General features: G+C 42.8%; 1 protein-coding gene across 7 annotated transcripts in view; it reads left to right on the top strand.

The window, feature by feature from the left end:
• The window catches only part of TPM1 (tropomyosin 1), a 66,007-nt gene extending 49,756 nt beyond the window's left edge, over positions 1-16,251 (top strand). Inside the window, exons 10-11 of one of the 7 annotated variants that reach the window (XR_005831956.1) lie at positions 14,053-14,215; positions 15,804-16,251. Coding sequence is in view for 1 of the 7 variants with exons in the window: in XM_040620551.1 (XP_040476485.1) it covers positions 15,804-15,820 (17 nt within the window). In the remaining 6 variants the exon portion in view is untranslated. The remainder of the gene's footprint in view (positions 1-14,052; positions 14,216-15,803) is intronic. The other 6 variants (XR_005831955.1, XR_005831954.1, XR_005831960.1 and 3 more) reach the window with 6 other exon arrangements.
• The last annotated feature ends 6,353 nt before the right edge of the window (positions 16,252-22,604 follow it).

Here is a 22,604-nt window from a genome sequence, read left to right as displayed (position 1 = left end):
GTTTTCGGAGTACAGATCCTTTGCCTCTTTGGTTAGGTTTATTCCTAGGTATTTTATGGTTTTTGGTGCAATTGTAAATGGGATCGACTCCTTAATTTCTCTTTCTTCTGTCTCATTGTTGGTGTATAGAAACGCAACTGATTTCTGTGCATTGATTTTATATCCTGCCACTTCGCTGAATTCCTGTGTGAGTTCTAACAATTTTAAGATGGAGTCTTTTGGGTTTTCCACATAGAGTATCATGTCATCTGCAAAGACTGAGAATTTCACTTCTTTGCCAATTTGAATGCCTTTTATTTCTCTTTGTTTTCTAATTGCTAAGGCTAGGACTTCTAGTACTATGTTGAGCAGCAGTGGTGATAGTGGACATCCCTGCCATGTTCCTGATCTTAGGGAAAAGCTCTCAGTTTTCCCTAGTTGAGAATGATATTCACTGTGGGCTTTTCATATATGGCTTTTATGATTTTGAGGTATGTTCCCTCCATCCCTACACTGTGAAGAGTTTTAATCAAGAAAGGATGCTGTACCTTGTCAGATGCATTTTCTGCATCTATTGAGAGGATCATATGGTTCTTGTCCTTTCTTTTATTAATGTAGTGTATCACATTGATTGATTCGCAGATGTTGAACCACGCTTGCAGCCCAGGAATAAATCCCACTTGGTCGTGGTGAATAATCCTTTTAATGCACTGTTGGATCCTATTAGCTAGTATCTTTCTGAGAATTTTTACATCCATGTTCATCAGGGATATTGGTCTGTAATTCTCCTTTTCAGTGGGGACTTTGTCTGGTTTAGGGATCAAGATAATGCTGGCCTCAGAGAAAGAGTTTGGAAGTTTCCCTTCCATTTCTATTTTTTGAAACCACTTCAGAAGAACAGGTATTAATTCTTCCTTAAATGTTTCGTAGAATTCCCCTGGGAATCCATGCAGCCCTGGAGTCTTGTTTGTTGGGAGATTTTTTTATTACTGCTTCAATTTCCTTGCTGGTTATGGATCTGTTCAAGTTTTCTATTTCTTCCTGTTTCAGTTTTGGTAGTATATACATCTCTAGGACTACATCCATTTCTTCCAGATTGTCTAATTTGTTAGCATATAGTTGCTCATAATATGTTCTTATAATTGTTTGTATTTCTTCAGTGTTGGCTGATTTTTCTTTAATGGAACAAGCTTTCATAATTAAAATTATTGCTTCCGAAACTCTCAGAGTTATTTCCAAGATTCCAGTTCACACATTTCATAGCACTTCTTTCAGGCAAAGCATCTAGCAAATGGGCAACATAAAACTGAGAAAACTAGAGTGGGATTTTGCCACCCAAGTTCCCTTCAGAATCTGTGCAACTAGCAAAGCAAGGAGGACTGGCTCCTTCTAAGTAGCAATAAACATCACACCAGATTCTGTTTGCCTGAAAATTCCTTCTGACTGGGTCTAGATGCCAGTAGTTGGGTAATGATCAACTTTCATGTTGCCAATCTAATATCCCCTCCTGGAATATTTGCAACTTGCATTGCTGGTTTCAAAGTTCAGCAAAACTGAATGTCTCTACTGGTAAGTTCCAGCAAGTATGTGTAAACTACTGCAGGACGGTTTCTCTACTGCATGCTCTAGGCCTGAGTGCCACTTGGGTTCCAGGGCAGGTCCGGCTGTTCTCATCCTCTGAAACAGAGACTGGGAACTAGCTCACGCTCTGTCTTCTTGCAGTGGACAAAATGTTAAATGAAGATACTGTCTGCTACCTGGATTTCTCTTCTTGGTGCCCAAACTTTCTCCTCTAAAAAGTTTCCCTTGAAAACTGTTTTTCCTTTATGGAAATAAAAACAAATCAACTCAAAGAGAGCATTTTACACCTATTCAATTAGTAAAATTTTACAGTAAATTGATCAATTGTGGAATGTTTGCTGTGAAATCAAATACACCTAATGGCATTGTAACTTGGGAAATCCTTTTGGAAAGCAATAAAAATATATTTGCAAGAATCCTAAAGGTTTTTCATACCCTTTGAATAGAATAATTCTACCCTTGAGAGTTTATCTTTCACTAAGGCAAAAAGCTATGTTTAGGAAGCTATCCATTGCGGCATCGTTACTAGTAGCAAAAGAGAGACCTGGAAACAACCTAAATCCTGACCCAAAGGGGAGTAAGTTCATGGAATACTATTTTGCCATTATAACGATAAACATGGAGGCTATGTAGAAATGTGGAGAAATGTTTGCTACAATGTTAAATGAGAAAGGTAGAATATCGAATGTTGTGTATGTTGTAATTACAGTATCTTAAGCTATCTGTGCTTATGGATGATAAGTGGGCAGTAATGGGCAAGTACACAAAGTTGTACTCAGTAGGATTCTGGGTTATTTTTATTTCTTTATTTCCAAGTTGTCTTAAATATGGTTACATTATAAAAAGAAACCTGGCCTTTCAGGGTACAGATATTCTATTTCTAACTTGAACCTACTCTACAGAGCACCTCTTTTTGGAACAAGGAGGCGGTTACAGTCTATTTGGAGAGGGAAATGATTTCTCATTTCCATCAGTAACAGGTTGCCAAAAAATTTCATCAAGCACCACAACATTCAAACATGATATACTGAAATTAAAAGAAGCAGATACTATGCAGGGAAAAAAATCCTCTATTTAAGAATCGCATGTTCCTAAATCTTCAATGCATCAGTTGTGCTGAGATGACATGTGTCCAGCCTCGATGGGAGGAATCATAAAGTGGCTATTAAATATGTCTTACTACCAACTTGCCTTTGACTAGCGCTTTACAGTTTTCAAAATACTTTCATATCCTTGAAATGATCAAATTTAGTTTCCCAACAACTCCACACAATAGGCTGTCCATGTGGTTTTATGACCACTTTTTAGATGGGGACACTGAGGCTCAGAAAGGTAAGTGGTTTGCCCAGTTCACACAGCTAGTCAGTGGAAAAGCTGGAACCAAATATTTGAGAACTGTTTGACATAAGAGAACATGACCAGACTCCCGTGGGTGTCTGCATTCAACTCTACAGTACAGGGATTATGGAGGAAATGTTGATTGACTTTTTAAGGGAAGGAAGGAATGTTATGTTTTGTGTTTAGTGTACCTGGGAAACATGCACCATGGCCTGCTGCAGAGCTTAATAGCAAGGTGGGGAAGCCAGAGTGTGGAACAGTTGAAGGAAGATGCCTCAGGACATCTGTACGCACACAAGGAGGCATCTGTGAGAGAGATAAGCCTTATGACATGTCTGATGGGAACTCTGGGAGGAAGAACAAAGGGCGACCTGGGTGTAGATCTTTGGTGCATTGGTGATCAAAGAAGCCGAGAGGAAAGCATTTCAAACTGAGTCCCAGGCCATAGAAATAAGAACACTTCTTAAGATGGTATTTAGGCACAGCTTTTAAGAAACTACTAAGTAACTAGATAAATGGTGCAGAGAACAGCAGCATTTCCAGTAGCTCTGAGGTTCATTCCACACAGGGCTCTGGCCACTGAGCCAGCTGGCTGGGGCTTCTCAAGCTGGGAGCTGCAGACTCCCCTTCAGGCTCTGTGAATGCTCCATGAGGACTTTCATAATTTATCCTGTCATTTGGTGCCTATTTAAAATAATATCAGTGTTTGCAGATTCTGGGTCACCTGGACAGCCACTGAATACCATAACATGATTTCAGTGTCTCCGTGGGCACGGCATTAGATGGTATTGGGGCCAGATAATGCTATGTGAATTGTCACAACTAGAGGAAGAAAGAATAGAGATATATGTAATACGTAAACAAGTAGAGGCCAAAGATATCACATAACGTTGTACGAAGAAAACTTTCCCAGTCGTTCAGCCAGAAAACGGGTGGGTGTGCAGAGTTCTCGCACAGCTGACCTTGAGGGCACACTGATCTCAGGCTTCCACCTCCAGAACTGTGAAAAAACAAATTTCTATTGCTTAAGCCATCCAGTCTAGGATATTCTGTTATGGAAGCCAGAGCTGACCAATACGAAATACTTGGGGTAACATTTCATACCCACAGTTTATTCAGTTGGCTCCCAATGACCCGCGCCTTATGTACGGTAGCCTCACTAATTTTACATCTCTATCTTTTAATCCTCACCATCCAAGTAAGTGGGCAATAATTTTTTTCTGTTTTGCAGCTGAGTCTAGAGTAATAGATTATTTGGATTACAGACTCAAAACAGTAAAGTCCAGAGCTGGGTGGTATTATATGGATCACTTAACCTTTCTGGCTGCGGTTAATTTCTGCAGCTGTGAAACAGGGAATATATTAGTTCCTACTTCACAGATTGCTTATGCAAATTTAAGTCTCTGCCGCACGTTCCCCAAGGGCAGGGGTAGGCACTGACCAAGCAGGTCAGAGCCAAGATCTGGTTCCGAGAAGCCAGCATTAGAGGAGGCCAGGAAGGAGAGAACCAGAGGGACGAGTGAGTGTTCATGTTCTCAGACAGTACAAGGTCTCAGTGCTAAGACAGGATATAGGGCCAGGGCTCAAATAGGAAACACAGGTGTGTGCGTTTTGGGGGGAAGAGTGTACTGGACAGGCAGAACAGACGACAGAAGTGGCCACAGCTTGCCTTGTAGGCCATCAGGTAAGATGGACGGCCCAGATAGGGTGAGTTGGGGTGACTTCCATATCGTGTGGTAATGAACGTAATCATTACCAAAGGCATTAGTTTGTTTTTTAACACTCTCATCCCCGCCCCAACCCTACTCCCCATGATTCAAAGTGCAGGTTGAGAATCACAGATGCTAATGATGAAGTTGGGGTTTGGTGGGAGTCAGGGCTCAGGTGCGCATAGATTTCAACTACGAAATTTTAGGGCCTTGGTCATGTGCTGGATGCAACGTTATTAAGTATTCATGTGCTTTCCTCATTTCTTACCCTTCTCCTGTTGTGTAATTGAGCAAAAGTAATGGCCCCATTTGGAGCCCATTGGCCATGCTCCCTGTTTGGGAGCCTTCAGTGTTCATCCCAGGGGACACACTCCTGTCCCCCACTGCCTCTCTGCTGAGCTGGGAGGATAGGTCTCTGACTCTCAGCAGAACCTGACAAAATGTTTGCTCCGAAAGTACCTGCCCACTTTAACGAGTGAGCTTTACTTTACACTTTAATTGGGACATGCAAGTGGTGCCACCAGGAGCAGACGCTCAAGTTTGAAATCTTTGAAATTCTCTCCCAATGAAGAAACCAAATGCCTTGTTAGAGGAAAGCATATTGAGAAAAAACTGTTTATGCAAATTCTCGTTATACCAGAGGATAATTCCAGCTGAAAAGGGAAAAGGGCAAGGATTCTGAGCCATGTAATCTGAAACAATGAGGCAGAGACTGTTCTGGACTCCATTGTCTTTTGCACCCGAGAGTTATTTGGTTTGAATGACTGCCAAATCCTAAAGTTCGAAAGACAGTCACAAGTGGGGAAGGGGGCCAGCATTCTTGGGGTTGGCTTCCCAGAACACTCCGATTTATTGTAAGCCTCTCACTCTGAGGTCAGCAGGCTCTGGCTGGTGGTTCTGATTTAGAGACAGCCCTTCCCCCTACAACAGAGACTCTTAGGGGGGTTCTGACGGGAAAAGCGGCAAGCATGCTGGCCACCCAAGGGCTTGAACTGGGGTATGTAAACTTCTTCCGGAAGCCACCACCGCGGTCACGTCTGAGGTTCACAAGGTTGTGCAGCCCTCTCACATGCAAGGCAGCTGTTCCCATCAGGCCTGTCTTAAAATACACAAGAGCGGGCATTTTGTCCTTTCAACAGTGTTTCACTGCAATTGAATGTAAACATCAGTTCAGCTAATAGGAGTTTACATAAGCCATTAAGCATCGTTTCGTCTTTGAAATCTTTGGTTCTTTGCCCTCATATTCAAACTCTCACCATGCCCTGATGGGTTTTACCTCCAAATCTCCACAAAGAATCAATCAATCACTTTTCTTCTCCATGGCCACCATGGTGGCCAAGTCACATGCGTGTCTTGCTGTTGTTGCCTGGAGAATCTCCTAACTGCTCTCTCTGCACCAGTGATGCCCCCTCCTCACCTAGAGTCTGTTCTCTGTGCTCTAACTGAACCATGGTTCAGCAGCCAAGTCTGACCCTTCCACTCTTAGGCTGAAACTCAGAACCCTTCCCTTGGCCCCCGCCTGCCTCTGCTGCCTCCTCCTGACCCTTGCTCCTGTCTGTCCCTCTCAGCCTACAGCCACGTTAACCTCACAACCTCCTTCACCTCCCCCTCCGCCTGCCTGATGATCACAGTTCAGATGGCACTTCCTGAGAAAGTGTCCCTTGAGGACCCCTAATCTAGGACAAGTCTCTTTGTTTTAAGTTTTCATTAATCGTGTTTCTTTCCTTAAGAGCAATTACCTTCATTTTTAATTACACATTTATGAGTGTGATTATTTGATAAAGATCCATTTTCCCTACTGGTCTCTAGGTTCCATGAGAGCTGGGGCAAGTCTGCTCACTGTTGTATACCTAGGTCCTTCCCGGGTGCCTGGCGCACACACACACACACACACACACAGGCTCTCATGGAACATTTCTGAACGAATTTCAGAGACGTGCACACTGAGTGGGAAACCAGACAACTGACCTCAGCTTCCCTCTAAGGTCCTTCCACTGGGAAGCCCGGCCCGGCCGCAGGAGCTGGGGACTCTTCTCTGTAAAGACCACACTGGTCACTGATAGTTATTCGTTCTGTGTGGGCTATTAGGTGAGCTCTGGGAAATAGAGCATAGACTTTGGCAGTACAGAGGCCTGAGTTTAAATCCCTTCTCTATGCCCCTTGATGGTCATGTGATTATAAACCACTTCCTTCCTTCCATCATCATTTCCTAACCTGTAGAATGGAGGTGATGTCTTCCTAGTTTCTAGTGTTGTAGATTGATAGAGATCATGTGTGTCTCACACCAAACCCAGGGGCGGGGCCAGAGGAGACATCCAATCAAGGTTGCTTTCTCCCAGCTTCTTTCCCCGCCCCCTACCCTGCTCTAGACTCACTTCCCCTGTGCTCCCTCTGTTTATGCAAGACTTTTCAGCTACTTCCTCTATAGCTGTGCAAGCCACATGGTGGCCCTGTCTCTTGTTAACACCAGGGCTACAAATCAATGACCGCAGTGATCACATTTCCAGTGGCCTGATGGCTCAGTTGGGGTTCCCCAGAACTAGCACCTGAGACCAGGATTCCAGAACAGGTGGTTTGTCTGGGAGATGGTCCTCGGAAGCGCCAGTTAGAGAGCGCAGATGGGGAGGAATGCCGTGTCATCATGCAAGGTGCCGTCGTGCCCCACCCCAGGGAAACCTAGAAGACAGTTACTCTGTCCAAGGGGTGAGGGAGTTAAGGCATACACCTGGTCTCATCAGTCTGTCTTTTCGCAGGGGTGAGGGTGGCATGGCAATGATTCTCTGACTCCCCCTGCCTGCGGCGCCCATGCGCACGACCGGCAGTGGCACCAGAGAATCCTCAGACACAGCCCTGCCGGTGCTGGCAACTGGAAGGGGTGGCATGGGAATGTGGGCGTGACACCAATGGCTTCTGCCTCCAGCGGGGAGCGTCTTCTAAATACACACCTTTCCGCTCACGCTTCCACACTGGTCTTGCCCTTACCTTGACCAGCAGTGTAACATGCCTATTGCCCTGCTCTGGACATACTACATCCTTCACAGGCTCTTCCAATGTGCAAACTGATAAACGAAGGAACTTCCTATCTGTCTTTAGATCTGGGACAGGGAGGAGCATCATTTCCCAAACCAAAGGCTGCTTTCTATTACACTTTCAAATATCCCATGTAATTACTTCATTTGGCAAGACACAGTCTGAATATATTAAAGGCTGTGTAAGTCCAAGAGGAAGTTTTCACCACCTTTAAAATCTCCAATCCTTTCCCCTCTCCAGTCACATAGAGGTTACAGCCAGCTCAGGTTTATTGTTATCATTACCTGAGGCTATTTTAAAACATCCAGATAATCAAGAACCCTAATTAATAGAAGTCTGGATAATAGGAGGGTCACTACACAAAATGCCTGCTGATAATATAGGCTGGATAAAACACAGAGGAGGAGTTTCACATGTGTCCTGCCCTGAAGAGCCAACTACGACACTCTGGCTGCTGTTTGTTATTAAACAGTACGTACTAAGTGCCTGCAAGGTGCAGAGCACTGTACAAGGTCTGATGAGACACACACAGAGGCTCGAGAAGGTTTCAGAAAGAAAGAACTTCCCTTTCTCAAAACAACTCGGAGCCTATTCTAACTTCCACTATTAGAGTCTTTTTTTTTTTGTTTTTTTAACTTATCCAGCATCCGTTTATACAATGAACTTCTCACTAGAAGGGATTGAAGTCCCTTAATATGCAGCCAAGAGGGGCTTCAGAGTTCTTGTTACTGTACAGATTAGAGACTCAGGGGAAACAATTGGTCTGAAGTGACCCAACCCACAGGCAGTAGAGCTGGGCCTGAAGTCCTTGCCTCCGTCCCTACCCTACCTTCTGCTTTCTTCGCATTTTGAGGCTATCTGGCCTTTGCACTTGAGGGTGGATTGATTAAGGGCTGGGCTCTGAGATAGCTTTCTGAAAGCCTATACTGGCAAAGTGGGTCTCCCCGGCTGCCCCCACTCTCCACTTTGCAGCTGGTGGTCTTTGCTCCTGCACTTCCAGCAGGCATTCTCTCTTAACTCCCCTGAACACCCCCATAGTTCAGCACTATTTCTCTTCTGACCACTGGATCAAAATCCAATGGGAAAATAATTTTAAGTGTTCACTCTTGAAACCCCCACCCCTATCCCGATCCTACTGAATCAGAACTCATCTCCGGGGCTTGGGCCGAGGAAACTACATTGGTAAAAAGCTTTCCATGTGCTTCAGGCCGCACCAGAGTTTGAGAACCATCAGCCAGCCTGCAGCTGAAGCCCAGCATCCTCAGTGTGACTTGGAAGACCTGCCCACCTACTCGCCTCACCTCCATCAGCCAGGTTGAACCAGTCTCTGCTCCAGAAACGGGCCTGATAGCCTCTGCATCTTCGCTCACTGTTTCCCCTGCCTGTTTGCCTTTCTTTCACCAGTTCTATGGGGTGAATTCCTACTCCTCCTGTTTTCCTCCAAGGCCCTCCGGAAATGTCCCTCCTTCCCTCTCTGTCACTCTCCTCAACTCCTTCCCTGCTCTCTCCTCCCTTCTCACAGTTATTGATCCCTGTCTCTATTAGAGCACTTACGTTATTGTACGAGTGAGTTCTAGGTCTGTAACTTGGTCCAGGGCTGCCGGGAACACGCATTGCTCCTCTGTGCACATTAGAAAAAGGCACCCCTTCCTCCATGTCCAGGCACGCGGCTTGACAATAAGAGCCCAGGCTGGATTTCAGCCCACCCTCCCTGCCCGGGCACCCGTGTGCAGGACAGGGCCTCCTGGACCACATGCAGGGTTTCTCCACCTGTCTTCTCTGCTGTGAGCTCCTGAAGGTCCCCTGGAGCTTGTTCATTGCTGTATATCCCCTGTGTCAAAGTCTGGCCCTGTAGTGACTCCCTGTAAAAGGTTTTATAAGCTGAAGTGAATTGTCTGCGGGCTGGGAGCATACGCAGGGTTGCTCCCCACATGAGTCATCAAATGCTGTGAATTGCAGGAGGCCCCCAGAGCTGCAGAGGCGGGATGAATAATGTCATCTGTTCTGTTCTCCATGGATTCTGGATATTTTAACATCTGCAACTGCAAATTGTTCAGAGCTCTGAGGCTAAAATAGATGCCTGCAGCAAGCAGTCTGTTACCTCATTCTTTGCTTTTTGGACTTAAAAAAAAATCTGCTTTCCCAAGAGTTAATCTCTGTCTGAGACTAGTTGTTATTAAGGCCACAGGAGAAATCTCCTGCCTGAGAGACCCTCCCCTGGATCCCTTCTGCTGTGCAACCTGCCCATCAGCGAAGTGGGGATGCCCATCAGGGTCGCCGCTGCTAATTAGGGAGACAAAGCCGCAGGAACAGAATGGAGCAGAGTTTCAGACTCCCTGCTGATCTGTAGAGATGGGGCAAGGGCGGGGAGGAGGGTGTGTGGGGTTTGCTTCCAGTTCCCAAGAGTTTAAAATTTGCATTACTCCAGTGAGAATGCATTCATGTGTGACTCGACTTCCTTCCTTAAAAAGGTCATTATGACATTTCAAGATGGGGCTGTTTGTTAACTTTCCATCAGTCCCAATCCAGGAGAGGCATAGGAATTGAATTCCTATTTTGTCTTTAATCACTGAGGCAGTGATTAAATTAAGTTGACAAGTGGAGGGAAAGAAAGGTGGGAGGAAGACAAACCATCTCAGTATAAACTGGAAGACTCCTTCACATGCAGCAGGAAAAGAACCGGTGACTTTGGTAGTTGACCTCTCGTTTTTGCATTTTCACTAAAAATAATATTAGAGGGGAATAAACCATTCTAATTTTGATTCCTAATCAACCAGTCTCCTCACTAAAGTTTATATTTCATCCTTTTTAAAAATATGTATTTATTTATGTGAGAGAGAAAGAGAGAGAGAGCAGGGAGGTGGGGGAGAGGGAGAGAGAGTCAAGCCAACTCTGCACTGAGCATGGAGCCAAGGTGGGGCTCAGTCTCACAATGCTGGGATCAGGACCTGAGCCAAAACCGAAAGTCAGATGCTTAATCCACTGTGCCACCCAGGTGCCCCTGTATTTCATCTTTTTTTACGAGTTGAAGCACATTTTATCATCACAACAAACCTTCAGTGTCATTATGATTAGCCCTAACTTACAGATGAAGAAACTGAGGTTCAGGTCTCATCACCCAAATTCAGACCCAAGGGACCACAAAACAGGTCCTGAGTTTTGTATAGGAGGGACACAATCATGTCTAAGACAAAGTTATGCCCTCAGTGGTTTGCAAACTAAATTTGAATAAACAACATGGACAGTAACTGGGAAACAGAAAATCAAGGTAAAGGAGAGAACATTTAGGGCTGATATTAATCAAAGGAGACAGAACTTGGAAGTTGTGCAATAATCATATTCAGGAAGACATGAAAACGCTCTGCAGGTGGTTAAGACTGAATTTTTTAACATACACTTAGTGCCAGAGCAAGGATTTGAACCCACTTCAGAACGCATCACAATTTCATTTGTACCCTAGGTCTTCTAAAATAGACTGCTGTTAGAGCAGTTTTAGGATGACCACAATATTGGGCAGAAGGTACAGAGATTTCCCATATCCCCCCCAACCCCCAGCCATGCACGCCTCCTCCATCATCAACATCCCCCCACCAGAGCAGTTATATACGCATACGGATAGTGTCCTACAGAGCAGTTTCTCTGCCCTAAAAATCCTCTGTTTTCCACCTGTGTATCCCTCCCTCCCCACTAATCCCTGACAACCACTGGTCTTTTTACTCTATAGTTTTGCCTTTCCCAGCATATGGTATAGTTGGAATCATATAGTATGTAGCCTTTTCAAAGCGGCTTCTTTTACTTAGTAATATGCATGTAAGTCTCCTCCACGTCTTTTCATGGCTTAAGAGCTCATTTATTTCTTTTACTGCTGAGCAATATTCCGTTGTCTGGATGGGCCACCGTTTATCCATTCACCTACTGAAGAACATCTTAATTGCTTTTAGTTTTGACAATTATGAATAAAGCTCTATAAATATCCGTGTGCAGGTTTTTGTGTGCGCATGTTTTCAACTCCTTTGGCTAGATACCAAGGAGAGAGATGCTGGATTGTGTGGTAAAATAGGTTTACCTTCATAAGAAATTGCTAAACTGTCTTTCCAAAATGGCTGTACCTTTCTGCATACCCAGCAGTGAGTGAAATTCCTGTTGCTCCATACCCTTGTCAACATGTGGCATTGTAGGGGTATGGATTTTGACCATTCTAACAGGTGTGTGGTATCTCACTGCTGCTTTAACTTGAATTTTCCTGAAAATCATCAGGAAAATATGATATGGAGCACTCTTTCATATGCTTGTTTGCCATCTGTGTATTTTCTTTGGTGAGGTGTCTGCTAAGGTCTTTGGCACATTTTTAATTCAGTTGTTTGTTTTCTTATTGTTGAGTTTTAAGAGTTTTTTGTATATTTTTGGATAACAGCTTTTCATTTTGTTTTGAGAGGAGAGCATGTGCCTGCGCACAAGCATGGCAGGGGAGGGAGTGTGCAGGGAGGGGGCAGAGGGAGAGAGAGAATCTTAAGCAGCCTACATGCCCAACAGAGCCTGATAAGGGGCTTGATCTCACAGCCCTGAGATCATGACCTGGGCCAAAATCAAGAGAGGGACACCCTTAACCAACTGAGCCACCAGGCACCCCAACAGTTTTTTTTTAAAGATTTTATTTATTTATTTGGCAGAGAGAGAGAGGGAAAGCACAAGCAGGGGGAGCAACAGAGGGAGAGGGAGAAGCAAACTCCCCACCAAACAGGGAGCCTGACATGGGGCTCGATCCCAGGACCCAGGAATCATGACCTGAGCCAAACGCAGATGCTTAACCGACTGAGCCACCCAGGCACCCCACCCCAACAGTTTTTTTTATCAAATAATATATTTTGCAAGTATTTCTCCTAGTTTGTGGTTTGTCTTCTCATTCTCTTGATAGTATCTTTTGCAGAGCAGAAATTTTTTTATCACTTTTTTTTCATGAATCATGCATGTCTTTGGTGTGGTATTTATAAAGTCATGGATAAACCCAAAGTCATCTAGATTTTCCCCTATATTATCCTTCAGGAGTTAATATAGTTTTGCATTTTTAATTTAGGTCTGTGACCATTTTAAGTTAATTTTTGTGACAAGCATAAGATCTGTACCTAGTATCTTTTGTTTTGTTTTGTTTTGGATTTTTTTGGCATGTGAATGTCCAGTTGTTCCAGCACCATTTGTTGAAAGTCTTATTTTTCTCCATTGTATTGCATTTGCTCCTTTGTGAAAGACCAGTTGACTATAGGGGCGCCTGGGTGGCTCAGTCAGTTAAGCATCTGACTCTTGATTTCAGCTCAGGTCAGGATCTCAGGGTCCTGGGATAGAGCCTTGCATTGGGCTCCCCACTGAGCAGGGGTCTCCTTCTCCCTCTGTCCCCCGCAACTCACGTATGTGCTCTCTCTCTCACTCTCGCTATCTCCCTCTAAAATAAATAAATACATCTTTAAAAAAAAAGACCAGTTGACTATAATCATGTGGGTCTATTTTTGGACTCTCTATTCTGTTCCACTGACCTATTTGTCTATTATTTTGCCAGTACTTAATTAATGTAGCTTTAAAGGGAGTCTTGAAGTTGAGTAATGTCAATACTCCAACTTTATTCTTCTCCTTCAGTATTGTGTTGGCTATTATGGACTCTTGCTTATCCATATAAATTTTAGAATCAGTGTATTGGTATCCACAAAATAACTTGCTGGGATTTTAACTGGAATTGCAATGAATCAAGTTGTAAAGAACTGACATCTTGACAATGTTGAGTCCTCCTATCCATGAACATGGACTATCTCTCCACTTAGTTAGTTCTTTGATTTTATTCATCAGAGTTTTGTAGTTTTCCTCATACAGATCTTGCACATATTTTGTTAGATTATACCTAAGTATTTCATTTGGGGGGTGCTAATGTAAATGGTATTGTTTTTAATTTCAAATTCCACTTGAGCATTGTTAGTATATTAGGGAAGCAATTAGCTTTTCTATATTAACCTTGTATCCTGAAACCTTGCTGTAATGGCTCATTAGTTCCAGGAGCTTTTTGTCAATTCTTATGGATTTTCTACATAGATGATCATTTCATCAACAGACAAAAGTTTTGTTTTTTCATTTCTAATACAGAAAACTTTTATATCCTTTCTTGTCTTATTCCATTAGTTAGGATTTCCAGTACAATGTGGAAAAGCAGTGCTGAGAGGGGACATCTTTGCTTTGTTCCTGATTTTAATGGGAAAGTTTCTCACCATTAAGTATGATGTTAGATGTAGGGGGTTTTGTAGATATTCTTTATCAAGCCGAGGAAATTCTCTATTCCTAGTTAACTGAGAGATTTTTTAAAATCATGAATGGGTGTTAATTTTGTCAAATGCTTTTCTGCATCTAATATGATCATGTGATTTTTCTTCTTTAGCCTGCTGATGTGATGGATTACATTAATTGATATTTGAATGTTGAACCATCTTTGCGTACCTGGGTTAAATTCCACTTGGCCATGTATATAATTCATTCTATACATTGTTGGATTCAATTTGCTAATATTTTGCTGAAGAGTTTTGCGTCTTTGCAAATGAGAGGTATTGTGTATAGTTTCTTTTCTTGTAATATCTTTGTCTGATTTTGGCTTTAGAGTCATTCTGGCCTTATAGAATGAGTTAGGCAGTATTCTCTCTGCTTCTACTCTCTGAAAGAGATTGTAGAGAAATGGTTTAATTTCTGCTTGATTATTCTTCTAATGTCTGTGGGATTTATGGTCATGTTCCCCTTTCATTTCTGATATTAGTAATTTATCTCTTCTCTTCTTGTCTCTTCCCTCCCTTCCCTTCCCTCCCCCCTTCTTCTGTTCTCTCCTCTCCTCCTTTCTCCTCTCCTCTTCTTTTCGTCAGTTATCCTAGACAGAGTCTCAGCAATTTCATTGCTTTTCCCATTGATTTTCTATTTTCAATATACATTCAGTAGTTTAAATTTCCCTATAAGCATTGCTTTTGTTGCATTCCACAAATTTTGATAAGCTATGTTTTCATTTTCATTTACTTCAATATTTTTTTTAGAGAGAGATAATCCCAAGCAGACTCCATGTCCAGCACAGAGCCAGTTGTGTGGCTCAATCTCAAGACCCTGAGATCATTACCTGAGCTGAAATCAAGAGTCAGACACCTAACTGACTGAGCTACCCAGGTGCCCTTAGTTCAATTTTTTAACTTAATCTCCCTGAGGTGTCTTCTTTGTTCTATGTGTTATTAAGAAGTGTGTTGTTTAGACTGCAGAGATGGTGTAACATGTATTTACAGAAGTGGTTGTCTCCAGGATGAATCTTCAATGTGTCTGCCTCTCCAGTGTCTCTTACATTTTGGATTTTTCTCTTTTATTTCCATATATTTTTATACTCCATAAAATATAAATACTTTGAAGGTAAGCCAATATCTTATTTATCTTAGTATTCCCTGCATCTGTCATAGGACCTGGCTATAATAGGGCTAATATATATTTGCTGAATAAGTGAATTCAGAATCTGAATACAAGCTCATTCCAGACCATGTAAAATATATTCCTACTTTTGAAAGGATTAAATGATATATAGATTCTGTAAGATAATTCGGTAATTATTTACCAAGAAAAAAAAGTGTGGGAGCGCCTGGGTGGCTCAGTTGGTTAAGCATCTGCCTTCGGCTCAGGTCATGATCTCAGGGTCCTGGGGTAGAGCCCCTCATTGGGCTCCTTGCTCAGTGGGGAGTCTGCTTCTCCCTCTCCCTCTGCCCAACTCCCACTCATGCTTGCTTTCTCTCTTTCTCAAATAAATAAAATCTTTTTCAAAAAATGTGTGTTGTTTAGTTTCCAAGTATTTGGGGATTTTTCTAGCTATTCTGTTATTAATTACTTATTTTTTGAAATTTTTAAAATTTTTGTTCTGTTACTAATTTCTATTTTAATTCCATTGGAGTCTGAGAGCAGTTGTATGATTTTTATTCTTTTAAACTTGTTAAGGGGTGTTTGTGTGTTTTATGGCCCAGAAAGTGGTCTACCTTGGTGAATGTTCCATGTGAGCTTGAGAAGAATATGTATTCTGCTCTTATCGGATGAAATGGACTATAGATGTCCATTATATCCAGCTTATTGATGGTGTTATTGAGTTCAACTGTGTCTTTAATGATTTTCTGCCTGCAGGGCCTGTCCATTTCTGACGGAGGGGACCTTGAAGTGTCTAACTATGACAGTGGATTCGTCTGTTTCTCCTTGCAGTTCTCTCAGGTTTGCCTCACATCGTTTCAGTCTTTGTTGTCAGGTACATACCCATTAAGAATTATTAGGTTTTGTTGAAGAGTTGACCATAGGGTTCTTTTTAATTGTGTGTTTTTAAACTAAACTTTTTCTTTTCTGAAATAATTGTAGATTCACATGCACTGATAAATAATATAGAGAAATCCCATGTACCCTTTATCCAGTTTCCCCCAATGGTAAGATCTTGCAAAATTATAGTGTAATATCACAACCAGGATATTGATACAACTGCAATCCACTGATTCAAAGCAGGTTCCCCGGTTTTACTTATAGTCGTGTGTGTGTGTGTGTGTGTGTGTGTAGTTAGCTCCATGTACTGTAATCCCACGTGTAGGTTCATGTATCCACCACAGTCAAGATCAAGAACAATTCCATCATCACCAATATCCTTCAAGTTGCCTTTTCATATACACACCCATCTCCCCTCTCTCCTCCTCTTGCCCCAGTCCATAACTTCTCATTCCCTAATTTTGTCATTTCAAGAATATTATATAAATGGGTAAAGGATCTGAATAGATATTTCTGCAAATAATATGTACAAATGACCAGAAACCGCAACATCATCAGCCATCAGAGAAGTGCAAAGCAGAGCCATATCAGATATCACTTCCCACCTGCAAGGATGGCTATTATCACAAAGACAGTGTTGGCAGGGATATGGAGAAATTGGGAGAGTGAAATGATGCAGCTGCTTGAGAAACAATCTGGCAGATTCTCAAAAGATTAAATATACAGTGATCATATGACCTAGCAATTCCACTCCTAGGTTTATGCCCCAGAGAAATGAAAACCTATGTTCACACAAAAATTTGCATATGAAGGTTCGTAGCAGCTTTACCATAGTAATCAAAAACTGGAAACCACTCCAAGGTCTATGAACCGATAAGTACATAAACAAATTGTGGTGGGCCCATATGATGCAATGCCACCTCTCAGTAAAAGGGAAGATGCTATTAATACATGAATTAGCCTGTATTAATTTCAAAATAATTATACTGAGTAAAAGAAGATAAGTCCCAAAAAAGAGCATATACATACTGTATTATTTCATATATATATAATTCTAAAAAATGCAAACTAATCTATAGTGACAGAAAACAGATCAATAATTTTTGGGGAGTGGATAGGGGAATAAGTAGGAAGGGAGAAAAGGGTTATAAAAAGGATGAAGGGTATGTTCATGATCTTGATTGTGGTCATGGTTTCACAGGTGCATACGTATGTCAAAACTTATCAAAGTGTATACTTTAAATACATATAGTTTATTATATTTCAATTATATCTCAACGACGTGTTCTGTAAGTACACCTTTAAAGAGCATAATTCTAAAAACCCCTATAATCATACAAATTCCTCTTCTTCCATGTTCTCATGTCTTTATACATGTTTGTGTTTTTGCCTCTGAAAATCAGAATGTTTTACTTTCTCCACTTAAGACTATTTCAATGATTATTTCTTAACTTACCCTTCATTATCATTTTTTTCAGGTTCTTATTTTTTTAATACGTGAACTTTTACATTAAAATAGAAAATACAAGCAGAAACGTGCACAAATTAGGAGTATACATCTCAATGAATTATCGCAAAGTGAACACACCCGTAAGACCTTGCTTTGAAAACAAGGACCTCTGTTTTTGAGGGGTAGTATTTGGGGTTGAACAATCCACTGTGCACTGTCAAAGATAAACGCAGCAGGGCGTCAGTCAGAGTGGTGAAAACAGATTTTCTTCAAGAACGACTGACAGTGGAGGAAAGAGCTGAGCGTCATTCTGACTTGTGCAGAGGTGATGGGAGGGTTTTAAAGGAAGATGGAGGGAGCAGCGAGGGGACAGAATGAACAGAATCAGGGAAGGGAAAATTACTAAAACCTGGGTGAGCCTGTTTTTCTGTGTGAAAACCATCTGGGTTTGTTAACTACTACTTACTGAAGTTAGCTTCCTACCCACCCACAGAAACTAGGAGACAAATGGCCTATTTTCAGGTGTTGATTGAAACAAACCGTAAATGCTTTTGGCAGCCTTGAGTTTTGTCAGGCAGGCACCTTAGAAACTGTTAATGTCGGTTCACGTTTTTTACAGCCAAGGTTGAGGCTGAGTCAAGAAGAGGGCTCAAAGGAGGCCGGCCAGAGTTTGGTCAGGGAGGGAATCTTTGCCAGCACAACTCTCCCACAGATGTAAGTGCTTTCAAAATCATCCTGGGTCCCCTTCTACTGAACATCATGGGTCCCTTTCCCTTTCCTCCAATTAGGATAAGAAAAAAAAAAAAATAGCTCAGTGCCTTTCCAAATGCCCCATCCCATGAAAACCACCACACTAGATAATGTCTAATACACCTTTGAGCTTTGCAGTCCTACAGTAATACCACAAGCCGTTTTGTCTCCATTGGAAGATAGAGCCAAAGAAACAGGCTGAAAAGACAGTATGCAGAAATGTTGGACAGGGAATGGAGGATGTAGGAGGTTGTGGCCCTTCCTCCCCTGTAAGTCTTCCCGTCAAATGCATACTCCCTTGCCTGAATCACTTTGTACAAATTCCCAGGGAGCAAAGCAAGGAAATGGGTGGACCCCGGAGCAAACCCTAATTCCAGTTCTTCCATTTGACTTTATTTCTGTAAGCAACTTAGCCTCTCTTAGCCTCAGTTTTCTTGTCTGGGAGATAATGCCCACTATTAAATGAACAAATGTGTATAAAGTAGCCAGCACATGATAAAGTCTAATAATGGTGAGCTCTCCTCCCTAAGGGGGTGAGATAGCCCGGTGCTTTTAAGGTCTTCTCCCAGTATGAATTCCATTTTCCAGTGCGCCAATAGGGTTCTCTCAAGCTCAAAATCAAGGCCGACAAATGAAAACCTTTAGAAAACGAAACTGTAGTAGCAGACTGCAGCTATTTTTCTATAAAAAGGACAATTTTACACTCATTCATATAAAGCTTTCAATACATACTGTTGAAAGCTTACCATGTGCCAGGCACTAGGGTTAAACCCAGACGAAACAGTCTGTACCCTGAAGGAACTCACAGATCACTGGCAGATCCAAAAAGTTAGGTCAAGTTGTACCACAGGGCTAAGTGCCACCAGAAGGGAATATAGGGCAAGATGGAGGCAGGAAGGTAATGGGCGACACCCTCCAGAGCAGGGTTTGCCCTGCGAACACTGGAGATGAGACCATATCAGGAAGAAAGAAAAATCTGTGCAAAGGCCTAGAGGCATCCAGCACCCTGTTTTCAGAGAACTGAGACCAGAGCTGTGGTGAGAAGTGGGAGGTGAGGGAGGTAGGAAAGGAGGGGGCATATTGTTAACTGCCAATTACCAAGACCACTATAGCCCGTTCAAGCAGGAAAGGAATTTACTGAAACATACTGGGTGGGATGACTGTATATTTTCTTGCCCCGTTTAAGAGGGAAAGGGCGCAATTTTTAATTATGCCTGACAGGATAATGTGTGCAGGAGACACCCAGGGAGTTGTTAACAGGAGGGTGCTGCCTGAGGCTGGGAAATCGAGAGCACCGCCCAGGCCTGTAGTGTCCAGCTGGGCGCTAGACACCGGACGAGAATCCCCATCACTGCTGCCCAGGAAGTGCCCTTGATGGCATTACCAGCTTCCAGAAATGGGCACCTCTGATTGGCGGAGCCTACTTCACACACCTGCTACCAAGTGAAGGGAAACTAGGAAAATGAATACGAGGACACCATCACCTACTGGCTGTGAGGCTTTGGGCAAATTAGGTCACTTCCCTGTACCTCTATTTCCTCCTGTATAAGATGGCAAGGATAAGAACACTAGCCGCCTCGACAGTTGGCGTGATGTTGACATGAAATGGTGTGGAAAGAGCTTAGACCTGTGCCTGGCACAGGATAGCACTACGTAAGATTGTGTGATTATTATCGTTATCCCTTAGGGAGGCAGCATTCGTAAGATAAGAAATTGTCTCAAAGAAAGGAAGTGTTTTGAAGGGGCCCAAAGGAATGACAAATGTCCACTACTCCTTGATTCAGTGCTGAAAAATGTAACAAAATGAATTATTCCACTCATTTCTTTATTCAATAAAAATGTCAGTGTCTGGAGAGCCTGGGCGGCTCAGTTGGTTAAGTGTCTGCCTTTGGCTCAGGTCATGATCTCGGGGTCCTGGGATCGAGCCCCTGCGTCTGAATCCCTGCTCAGCGTGGAGTCTGCTTCCCCCTCTCCCTCTGCCCCTCCTCCTGCTCATTCTCTCTCTCTCTCTCTCTCAAGTAAACAAAGAAATAAAATATTTTTTAAAAGTTGGCAGTGTCCATGGGGCTGAAGATACAGATAATGCCTTATCTTTTCATTTACATAAATCAAGTCAAGTTTAGTGGAAGCTCCACCCATCAAGATTGGTAAAAAGCACTATATTGACCTTCTTTGTGGGGGAGGAACTCCGTATACTTCCTTAGTATTAAACAAGAGCCCCAGAAAGTCGTGGGGCCATGTCGATGGCCCTCTGTCTATAGCTGTTGCTGCTGTGGTGCTCTGTGTGGGTCCCCAGGTCTGTGGAGGCTGCTTGCAGGTGGGATACTTAGCCCTATCAGCATCCAACATAGTCTGGAGGTCTTCCCTGAGCTTTGCAAAGCCATGGGTTTGGGAGGCTCTCACTCCATGTACACAGGGAACCATGCCTTCAAGGGGCAGGCTCTCTAAGGCTCTGCGGGCTGCATGGCCCAGACCCAGGGCCATACTTGGAACTTGCACCAACCACTGTTCTCCTGTGGGCTCCCTGTCCCCCAACTGCTCCTGGTGGTGAGCGTGAGGGCGAGGGACTGGAAGGAAGAAAAAAGGAGATGAAAGCAAGCAAGCAGAAGCCCCCATTCAACCCCTGCCAGGGCCTCCATGCAAGACGCAGCCTGCCCAGCTCCTGGAGAGAGGTTGTTGAACCACACTCAGCAAAGGAAATAGTACCTAGAGCAACGGAATATTCCCTTGATATGCTACTTTCATAGTGAGATGTGGCTGAAAAGGTTTTGGACCAGACAGAGATGTCTTTAAAGTTCCTTTATTTATGAAGTTACCCAGCTGGAAAGGGATTTGGCTCAGCAAAGTAGATAGATAGCTGGGAAAGAAAAAACCTTCTGTGTATATTTGGGTGGGTTGAGACCTGTTGGACAACCAGGGGCAGTTGTTAACTACCCCCTGGGCGGTATGGAAAGCCCAGACCTTCAGGACTCAGAGGCCTGGCTGCCCTCTTGGCAAGAAAGGAAATGCGGTTCATTCCTTTGTGGTGAATCCAATTCCGAAAAGGAAAAAAAAAAAAAGAATGAAAGAAAGTTTTTCTCAATAGGTTATTCTACCACATGACGAACCACAGGAGTCTGGACTTTCTCCTATTGGGAAAGGGAGCTTTAAAGCATTTAAGTAGGGAATACACACGACTGTATTTCAGTTTCAGAATATGTGTCCTGGTTCATACTGCATCTTTTATTTTTAAATAAGCTTTTTTGAATTTTGAGATAATTTTAGATTCATACCCAGTTCCAAGAAATAAGAAGGATCTTGTGTACCTTTTTTCCAGTTTCCCCATGGTAACATCTTGCAAAACTATAGTATAATACCACATCAGGATGCTGACAAGTGATACAGTCAAGATAGAGAAAAGTTCCATCACCATAGGGATTTCTCATATTGCCCCCCTATTTTAGAATTTATTCATTTATTTGAGAGAGAACGTGTGCACGAGTGAGCGAGCAGCTGGGTAGAGGCAGAGGGAGAAGAAGAGAGAGAATATTGAGCAGACTCCCCACTGAGGGCTCTCTCTCACTCTCTCCCTTCCTCCCTCTCTCTCTCTCTAAAAAAAAAAAAAAAAAAAAATCACAGATGGCTCGGCACCCCTCCTAGAGTGTCTGATTTAGTAGACCTGGGTGAAACCTGAACATTTGCATTTCTAACAAGCACTCCGGTGATGCAAATGATGGTGGTCCAAGTGCCATACTTTGAAAATCACAGTTCTAGAGTATATTACCTAAAAATGGTATTGCTGGGCCACACATTATAAGCATTTCTTTAACAATTAATAGACAATCCCAAGCTGCCATCCAAAGTCAGTGTACCCTCAACTAAATTTTAAGGGATAAAAGAATATACCACCCAAAGAAAACATTAAAAGTACGGAGCAACAAATGTAACAAAGAAAGTAGCAACACGAAAGAGGAAGTGCTCTGAATTCTTGTGGTTGGAAGGCGGGGCAGGAAGCTGAGTAACAGTAATATTTATGACCTCTGATACCTCCACACCAAAGCACAGAGTATGAATGATGAAGTAATTTTGAGATTCTCCCAAAAAAACAAAGAGTAATACTAGGTATGTATAGTTTATACTATACTGAGATACCATAGAACAGGACTTGTGGCAAGAAGTAGCTCTAGAAGGGTATTCTTTCTTCCGAAGAAATAGGGAGAGGGAGATAGGGTCTTGAATGTCAGTTCTCAGCCTCATCTCTCACTCCATTCCCCTTTGTTCTCCGTGGCAGCCACCATGGCCTCCTCTAATTCTTTGAATGAAACCTCCTCCCTCCTACTGCGGGGTCTTTGTTCTTGCTGATTCCTCTGTATGGAACACTTCCTCTGTCTGTTTGTACGCTGACCAAGTTAATTCCCATTTATCCTTAAGGTCTCAGATCTAATTTGACCTCAATAGAAAAACCTTCCCTAATCTTCCAGACTAGATCAAATCTCACC

The sequence above is a fragment of the Ursus maritimus genome, unplaced genomic scaffold (assembly GCF_017311325.1).
Source record: "Ursus maritimus isolate PB19 unplaced genomic scaffold, ASM1731132v1 scaffold_35, whole genome shotgun sequence".
NCBI lineage: Eukaryota > Metazoa > Chordata > Mammalia > Carnivora > Ursidae > Ursus > Ursus maritimus.
Note: the sequence above shows the minus strand (reverse complement) of the source record. Positions and strands in the feature narration are given on the sequence as shown.